This window comes from Mandrillus leucophaeus, unplaced genomic scaffold (genome assembly GCF_000951045.1).
Source record: "Mandrillus leucophaeus isolate KB7577 unplaced genomic scaffold, Mleu.le_1.0 Scaffold89, whole genome shotgun sequence".
Lineage (NCBI taxonomy): Eukaryota > Metazoa > Chordata > Mammalia > Primates > Cercopithecidae > Mandrillus > Mandrillus leucophaeus.
In genome coordinates this window covers 2,273,161-2,282,778 of record NW_012109696.1, presented here as the reverse complement: position 1 = coordinate 2,282,778, position 9,618 = coordinate 2,273,161, and the positions used below count along the sequence as shown (strand labels likewise).

The 9,618-nt window shown below is 48.5% G+C and overlaps 1 protein-coding gene across 1 annotated transcript in view; it reads left to right on the top strand.

Moving 5' to 3' along the window:
* ADAMTS16 (ADAM metallopeptidase with thrombospondin type 1 motif, 16) overlaps positions 1-9,010 on the top strand; it is a 192,356-nt gene extending 183,346 nt beyond the window's left edge. Inside the window, exons 22-23 of the mRNA XM_011969411.1 lie at positions 8,007-8,154; positions 8,895-9,010. Of these exons, the coding sequence (XP_011824801.1) occupies positions 8,007-8,154; positions 8,895-9,010 (264 nt within the window). The remainder of the gene's footprint in view (positions 1-8,006; positions 8,155-8,894) is intronic.
* The last annotated feature ends 608 nt before the right edge of the window (positions 9,011-9,618 follow it).

Here is a 9,618-nt window from a genome sequence, read left to right as displayed (position 1 = left end):
TATTTATCCAAACCAATTTAATCCACCCTGGAATCTTTCTTCAGTATTAGCTAAAATTGTACAAACATAAAACCGGTTCAAAATCTCCTCCAGATGACACCACGCTTCACCCTGCTCGCTGGAGTTCTGAGTGTACATGTGTGAGACGGCATTGCTGTGTATCAGTCTGCTTCTCGGGTTTTTGTTTTTGTTTTTGTTTTTTTTTTTTTTGAGATGGAGCCTCGCTGTGTCACCAGGCTGGAGTGCAGTGGGGTGATCTTGGCTCACTACAATTTCCGCCTCCCCAGTTCAAGGGATTCTCCTGCCTCAGCCTCCTGAGTAGCTGGGACTACAACTGTGCACCACCACGCCCAGCTAATTTTTGTATTTTTTAGTGGAGTTGGGGTTTCACCACGTTGGTCAGGCTGGTCTAGAACTCCTGACCTCAGGTGATTCATCCACCTCGGCCTCCCAAGGTGCTGGGATTACAGGCATGAGCCACTGTATCCAGCCCCCTTCCTTTCATTTTCTTCTGAGGCTGCTGTCTTTTGTGCCAGGTGAAACAGCAAGTGAGCTAGGCAGCTGAGTCAAGGCATTTCTCAGGCAGACACTTTGCCTTCTCTGTCTGTCTGTGAGAAATGTGGGTCAGGGACAAAGAGGAAACTGAGGACCCTGAAACTGAACCCTGTCCTCTGGCTGCCAAGCCCATGTTCACCACCCCCCTGCTTACTGCAGAGACTTCAGCAAATTTAGAAAGTAGAAAACAAGGTTTATCATTATTTAATGTATGCCCTAAAATACATCTAAAACCTAAACTGCATCTTTAATAGCTGTTGCCGTTCTGAGATACTCAATCTGTTTGTCTAAGTCGTTTTTACCATAAGCTGGCTGAAGTCTTTATCCACCATGATTCATCTGCTGCGTTCTGAGGTTGTAACTTTTCCTGGGGGTGGTAATGGCTGAAAGGGCTATGTTTACCGTAGCACTTGCGTCTAAGTCTCTGCCTTCACACTGTGGGAAATTGTCAGACGGTAATGAATGGCCCGGGTCTGGCTGAACTTTGCCACCAGACAGGCTTATTCTTGTGACAGTCTAAAGATCGCCGTTCCTATTATTTGGTCTGCAGGATTTCTATTGATTTAAATGTTTTGCTTATCTTCACATTTCATGGTGCAGGGCAGCCCGGGACTGATTTAAATCACTGCAGTCATTTGGGCTTAGTGTCAGGTTGTTCCCACGCTAATTTGGTCTGGGAATGACTTGCGTGCAATCACCTGTTGGACACTGACCCCACATGTAGAGACAGGGTGTGCCCTCGGTGCTGGGCAGTGTGGGGCAGCCCCGGCTCATTCTAGGAGCTGCCCACAATTTGGTCAATTTGTGACCAGGACGGAGCACACACTGATTTGGAAACTCATGGGCACTGAGGGGCAGCAGCCATGTCAGAGAATGAATTTGATTTTCCACCGTGGCAGTTAAGCCTGCATAAGACTGCATCCTGCACCAAGCGCACACAGGAGCATACATGTGCCTGCGTGTGTACACAAACACACACGGAGTGCGTGGACATCTCAACCGATGAGGCTGCGTGAGCACTGCGCTGTTCATCCCAGGGTTATTCCCTGAACCCTGATCTAGTCTCCCACCTCTGATAATTCCACAGTAAATCTGCTCTCATCATCTTCCAAAATTATGTGGTGCCCAGAAAAACATGAACCGGCCTGCTGCTGGATAGAGAAGGTCACCACACACACCTGCTGAGTTTGAGGGAGTTTGTATTTGGAACCAGTGGGGTTTGTGCAAAAATTCACGACCTCGGTTATGTGGACAGCAGAGGTTTCTGTGAATAAGGCCATTGAGGTCTCTGCCATCCCATCCTGAAATGAGCATGGACATTTGGTGCTGGGATAGTGGGAAGTTACAGGGCAGAAGCTCTAAACCGGGAGAGAGAGCACACCCAGGCCCTCAGGAGAAAGGGGAATAAAGAGGGGGACTTAGAGCAGGCCTCCCAGGAGAGATTTCATGGTAAGAAAACAAGTGTGTGAAGCCTGTGGCCTCCAGGAATTAGCATGTGTTTGTTTGTTTTCTATTCCCTTTGTTTGAGACATGAGCTCTGCCCTGCCGAAGCCCCAAGGTTGTCATGCTTCCTCTGAGCATACTGGAGAGAGGCCACCAGCGCTTCAGTCATGAGGGAGACTGGCAGCCTCAAGTCCCACTAGCTCCTTTCCATAAAGAGCAGTGATGTAACAAGGAGGAATTGCTCCAATTTAAAAAAAAAAAAAAAAAAAGACTGGGCGCGGTGGCTCACACCTATAATCCCAGCACTTTGGGAGGCCGAGGCGGGCGGATCACAAGGTCAGGAGATCGAGACCATCCTGGCTAACACGGTGAAACCCCGTCTGCACTAAAAATACCAAAAATTAGCCGGGCGTGCTGACAGGTGCCTGTAGTCCCAGCTACTCCAGAGGCTGAGGCAGGAGAATGGTGTGAATCCAGGAGGCGGAGTTTGCAGTGAGCCGAGATCGTACCACTGCACTCCAGCCTGGGCAACAGAGTGAGACTCCATCTCAAAAAAAAAAGCAACAACAGAAAAGCAAAACAGAACTAAAAGCAAATGTTCTTATACAAAATGCATCTCTTTTATTTTATTAATGACTAAGAGTAAGGATTGACTTCCTATTCTTCAATAGTGTTCGTGTAGTTTTGTGGTTCATCTCTGGTACATGAGCTGCTGAACTCTCTAAAAGCATGGAGCCTGCCACTGAAACAGGAGCATACAGAAGATTAGGAGGGAGAGGTTTTCTAGTACTTCAGCACTCAGGAAACTTGGTGCTTAGTCCATGTCTTGGATTAGACTTGCTGGAAGGGGGCTGGGGCTAATGCTATCTGCAGAGCCTCTCTTAGAGCGTGAAAGTCAGCAAGGTGGTCTTTCAGGTGAAGAAGAAGCTGCCATCATTCTTGAGGAAGTCCTTGAGTCCTAAGATGACCAAAAGGCCCTGCTTGCAGGACCTCGGGGAGAACTATCCCCTGGACACTGCGTTGATGCTTTTCCACACCCAATTTCCCAAATCCAACAGTCTTGGCAAGAGCCCCTGGGCTCACCTGGGACTGGCGTCAGGCCCCGGGTAGACAGCTGGGCAGTGCTGCGTACCCCCATGAGGGACGCAGACCAAGAGGCTTACTAAGGCACTGGAAGATTGGGTGGCTGTGGGATGACCAGCCCGATGATGGCCATGGGAGCCTGCAATGCTTCTGCATCACACTCTGCTCCACACTCCCATGGGGGATGAATCAACCCCAGTCATTCAGATAGGGCGCCTGCCAAGGCTTACCCTTCTCTGCCCCTGGGGAGTTTTCACAGCTGGAGGAGAGGCAAGCCTTAAAGACAGGTCCTCACAGACGCTGTAAAACTGCTGTGTGTACAGAAGAGGGGTCTATGACAGGAGAGAGCTCTGTAGAACTGGGGGTCACGAGGTCCTCTGCAGGCTGTGACAGGGTGGGACAGGGTGGGGAACCATCTGTCCAGAATGATGGAAGGGAGTCTCAGTCTCTCTAATGTTTGCTCAGGCCACATGCTGGCTCTATGTACCACTTTTATTAGATTAAGATGTGGCTGAAGTCAGTTCTAAAAATAAGAAAAGGCAGAAGAGCATTTCCCAGTGTAATTCTGAAAACCTAGGGCGGTGACTCTCCTAGTGTGACCCCCACCTGCAGTGCAGCAGCAAAGTCCCGGTTAGAAGTGCAGGCTCTTGGGCTCCACCCAGACTGGCTCAAGCTTGAGCCCTTTGGGGGTGGGGTCCTGTGGTCTGTTTTAATAAGTCCTCTGGGTGATTCTAATGCACATTCAAATTGGAGAGCTGCTAGTCAGGGGGTGAAGCCACCATCATGGGGGTTTGGACAGCTGGCTCTGACAGTGGATAAGTAGGAGGTACAGGTGCAAGTCACCATCACAGCACAGCCCGGTGTCCCCTCTCACTGCATCATCGGTAGGATGCTCAGGTTGGATCCCATGAAGTCGGAGGAAGAAGCACTAAGCACTGACTTCCAGATCCAAATCCCAGGCCCCCCTTCCACTGAGTAGTATGTTTCCTTAAGGTGCTGTGTCATATGACTTACCCACCACACCTGTCAGACTGCAGCCTCCTGGACACTCTCAGACCTGCCTGCCCCCTCTGTCGTCACCCAGGAGTCTGTGTGACTATCAAGGCTCTAGGTGATTTTTAGGATCCGTCTGTTTGGAAGTCACAGATCCAAGGGAACGTCTGGAAGGTGAATTCTAAACAGCTGTGCTGAGTTTTAAGCCATCGTATCTGTGAGACTGAGGAATAACTTGGATTTTTTTCTTCCTGGAATGAAAAGTGAATATACATTTTCAGGTTTCTTCTTTTTCATCTCCAAGCATATAACCATCTTTATCCATTCAAAATATTTCCAAAATGTGCAGCTGAACATCTTTCTGTCATCTTACATAAAGAAATGAAAATTTTGAGAAACGTGGAAGCTTTTTCCCCATGAATTTTTTTCACGGGGAATTATAAAACTCTCAGGATGAGGGCTTCTCACACCTCCCATGCATAGGAATCATCTGGGAATGGTGCAGATTCTGATGCTGTACGTCTTGGAAGCAGGGATGCTGAGAGTCAACCCTGATAACAAGCTTCCCCCCAGGCCCCTGTGGCTGGGCCAAGAACCTCACCATAAGTAGCAAGGATTTGCAACTGTCCTAAGGCTCGGGGCCAAGTTGATTCTGTTCATCACTTGTATCAAGTGCCTAGAACAGTGCCTGGTACTAGGGAGGTGGGCAATTTTATTAACCCGTTCTCACGCTGCTAATAAAGACGTACCTGAGATGCTCAATTTGTAAAGGAAAGAGGTTTGATTGACTCACAGTTCCGCAGGACTGGAGAGGCCTCAGGAAACTTACAATCATGGTGGAATGGGAAGCAAACATGTCCTTCTTCACATGACAGCAGCAAGGAGAAGTGCTGAGGAAAGGGGGAAAAGCCCCTTACAAAACCATCAGATCTTGTGAGAATTCACTCACTTGCTATCACTAGACTACCATGGGGGTAATTGCCCCTGTGATTCAGTTACTGCCCTCCTGGTCATATGGGGATTATGGGATTATGACACTTAGGGATTACAGGAACTATAGTTCAAGATGTGATTTGGGTGGGGACACAGCCAAACCATATCAGTGATTAAAATCTGCTGAATAAGTGAATCAGTGACAAAAATGAATCAAACCACATATTAATTATTTTGGAACTGTTTTAATGATACAAAAAAACCCCAAAAACAATGGTGAGATCTCTTGATTTCTAATTGAGGCATATCTTAAGCAAGAATGGAATTCTGCCTGAGTTGCTTGTCGTAAAATAAATCTAACCCAAGAAACAAAAGATGTTGTAGACACTGATGGAGGCGGATGTGACCAATGAGTTCCTGGGACCTGCTTTCTCAGCAGAGTGACCACAGCCCCAAGGTTCTCGGTGCGCTGCGTGAGCTCAGAGGGTGTCTGGAATGCAGACAGCGGAGAAAAAAGGCAGAAATGTGGTTTTGCAGAATGTTCAGAAAGATGTAATATGTGATGGGCAGCATCTGGCTCTATCCTTGTGACCCTGATAATTCTGAAAACAAACATGAATCTCCCCCACATTATTTTTTCGAGTTTCTATAGTCATATATTGTTGACAACTTTTGCTAAAATTGGGTTTGAAGCAAAGGGAGTAAGCCTCCCAGATATGTTCCAGACACATGCTGAGGGGCTCAACCATTCTTCAACCAAAGAGGAAAAAAAAACCAGACAGACAGTTTCAGCTTCTGACTTTCAGGGCCATTCGTGTCTCCAACTTTTCTCCTCTCAATGGGCAGATAAAGATGTTTGACTGCTCCATCACTGAATCCCATCCCCAGCGATTTAAGTCACTTTGCAAAGCTCTGATTGTAGGAGGTCCCAGAAAGGTTCAGTCCCTGGTTGTTCACTGGCAGGCTGGTTTGGGCTGTGGAGAACCAGCCCCAGGCCTGATGCCTTCACTTGCTGGAATGGTCTTTGACATACTCTCTTGTAGGTTTGGGGCGCAAAGAGAGTCATGCGTGTCCCCAGTTTTTCACAGTATGATCCTTGCATTTTAAAGCAACAGTTTTGTTGTTTTGTTTGCCCACCATGCGCCAGGACTTCCAAAATGTTATCTGACCCAGACTTCTTGCAGGCGCTCCTTTAATTGCTTACATTTTCAACATATTCCAACCCTAGCCTTGTCTGAGCACAATTTACATGATTTAGTCTAGACAGTGGGTAGTTTTATTTTTCAAATGACTCAATCACAGATTGCAGTGTCTCTGTCTCTTTAGTTGCCTATCCCCTGATTTCTTTGCAGTGGTTGATCTCAGATGGGTCCCACTTGTGTTCTGTGGTGTGTGCATTAGGCCGGTTCATGAAAGATAATCTAACCGAGCCCACTCCCTTCCTTCCCTCTCTCTCCCTGTGCTGTTGATACTCCAAGTATTGGGGAGGCTTCAATAGGATGCCAACACCTTAGCAAAATGAGCCCCAGCAGCTGCCAGTGCCTACCCTCGTGCATGGTGGGCCTGGGAATGTGGGTGATGGTGCCACTGTAAAGATTGACTTGTCAAGCTTCTCCCCATTGGACCACCAGAAAGGATGGCTTGGCAAGGGCATTCCCTGAAGGGCACTACTTCTTTCATGCTAGGCTCAGAGAACAAGCCTGCTATCCCCAGATATGCACAAGTTTCCTTGTGGCCACGCAACCATCATTGACACACTCAAAAAATACTCTAGACTTCCAGGCATTTCTCCTTCTATCCATACCTGAGATTAATTTTGGCCAGCCACTCCCAGTTGTAGAGAGAGAGATCACCTTGAATGGTCTGGGTGGAGGGGGCGGTGCTTTCAAGTGGAGAGGCAAGAGGAAATGAGGGGTTACCCCAACCAGCAGTGACAAGGGCTGGCCCTGAGGACAAGAGTTAGGGAAGAACCCAGTCCAGGTAAGTAAGTACCTTTGCGCCGGGTCCCAGATGGTAACATCAGCAACTGTGTTGAAATACCATAAATAGAAATACCATATATAGAAACCAAGATGTTAAGTCTTTTCATGTTTTTAAATCAGAAAGATAACTTGTACCTAACTTTATTGGCAGAGGGATCTAAGTTTGTCCTTCCTTGCTGCCTGTAATTTGAAGAGATAATAATAATCTATGAATATCAGCTTTTTTAATCAGTATACTTATTTATTTATTTATTTATTTATTTATTTATTTATTTATTTATTTATTGAGTTAGAGTTTTGCTCTTATTGCCCAGGCTGAAGTGCTGTGGCATGATCTCAGCTCACTGCAACCTCCGCCTCCCAGGTTCAGGCAATTTTCATGCCTCAGCCTCCCAAGAAATTGGGATTACAGGTGCCCACCATCACACCCAGCTAAATTTTTTGTATTTTTAATAGAGACGGGGTTTCACTATGTTGCCCAGGATGATCTCAAACTCCTGACCTCAAGGTGATCCATCTGCCTCAACCTCCCAAAGTGCTGGGATTACAGGCATGAGCCACCGCACCCGTCAGTATACTTACTTTTTAAAAAAGTGAACTCAGCCCCGACAAAGCCCAAGCCTGGGAACCCTCTGTTGAGACCGTATCATCCAACTCTAGCAGTTCAAATCCCAGCCTGCGCAAGTCCTGTCACTGGCCAAGGCTGTCTTCTGTCTGAACAACAGGAAGGGTTCCAGGAGCTGTGTCAGCTGGTTGGTTTAGAATGCTTTGCTTGAGGCCTGGCCGAGCGCATGCCTGGTGCTTGCTTCTGGAAAAGGTGAGCAGGGATGGGGCTCGCTCGCGCACATCCTGGCCAACCATAACTCCACCTGCCTCTACGAGGCTCTCTTCCCCATTGAAGTCACTCTTCCCTCACTGGCCTGCAGCAGTGGGTCTCTTAGAAACGTGGGCACACCGAGGTTAACCAGGTGCCTGAGAGCCTGGGGCCATGGTGACATGTGTGTGTTGCTCTCGCAGTGCACAGCCAGCTGTGGGGGTGGCGTTCAGACGAGGTCCGTGCAGTGCCTGGTGGGGGGCCGGCCGGCCTCAGGCTGCCTCCTGCACCAGAAGCCTTTGGCCTCCCTGGCCTGCAACACTCACTTCTGCCCCATTGCAGAGAAGAAAGGTGAGTGCCTGGGGCCCCTCAGCATGGCCTGGGCATGGGGCTGGAATGTCAGGTTTCTGGAGCAGTTCCTTGGAGGGCCTGGAGTTAGGGTCTTACGTCTGACCTATCTTTTCTGTCTTTGCATCTTCTCCAGTTCTACAATGAAATGGTCCATAGAGCTGACCCTGCTGCCTCTCATGACACCCCAGGACAACATAGATGGTCATGACATAAGCATGACTTCTTTCCTATATCAATGTTGTTCACTGTATTTAAAGAATCAATCTTAACTAAAGCAGCTTCTCTCCCTAGGTTAAACAAAAGCCTCCCTTATTAACTGGGTGCCCTCTAAATGCCATCCCTGTGCACACAGAAATTCCCCCAGCATTGCAGAGACAGATGGCCAGGCGCCCATTAAGGCTATTCTGAGAGATAATGTGGCTCGAGGAAGGCAAGTGGTTTGGCTCAACCAGAGGATTGGAGAATTGAAATTCAGTCAACAGAGACTCCAATGGGTAGATGCATGGTTGAGTGAGTGGGTTCAGCACAAGAAGAAAATTTCAGTTTTGCAGGAAGCTTCCAAGAAGGGTCTTGTGAAAATAATGTGTTCCACAGGACCCGCATCAGACCTGGGGGCTGCCTTTGTGCAGCAGCCGCGGAGTGTGACAAATGCGCTTTTATTTGCCAAACAGAGCTATTAGCTGGCAACATCAGCCACTGCGCTCGGGATCACTGAGTAATGCAGCTCTGCTCATTTTCAGATGCCTTCTGCAAAGACTACTTCCGCTGGTGCTACCTGGTACCCCCGCACGGGATGTGCAGCCACAAGTTCTACGGCAAGCAGTGCTGCAAGACCTGCTCCAAGTCCAACCTGTGAGTCAGGACAGCTTTCCACGGCAGAGAAAGTGGCTGTGTGGCAGAGAAATTTCCCACAAATGAGCTGTACAATCTATGTCGGAATACATCCAAGGAAGATCAAAGCCAAAAGAAGAAAACTGTGTTAGGCTCTTTGACCAGGAGTGTATGTATGCACGTTTCACCTTGAGCCTGCGTGCAGACCTGTGTCCCCACACACACAGCCTCTCCTGTTAGGCTGAAATGTGGCACCCTGGCAGGCACAGCTGTGGCTCGTGAGGCAGAAGGCAGGCTCCACAATGGGAGAGGCAGCTCTCACCCCTGCCTGTACTGCAGCTAAATCAAGTCAAAAAGACAGGCGGGGCTGAACTTGCTTAATGTCTGGTGCCTTATAAAAAGAAGGAAAGGCCACGAAATAAGGAAAACATACAAAATATCTGCCCCCAAGTTCACCAGCCTCCCCTCCCACTGGGGAGGCCCCTCAAGCCATCAGGAGTGACCAACTTCCTGAGTGGAGGTCAGGGGAGCTCCAGGAGGCTGCCCAGGCTCCTCCTCCTCCTCCCCAGCTGCTGAGCATCTCTTACTAGGAACCTGGAGCCACCGCCGGAGCCAGCGTCATCTCTAGGGCCA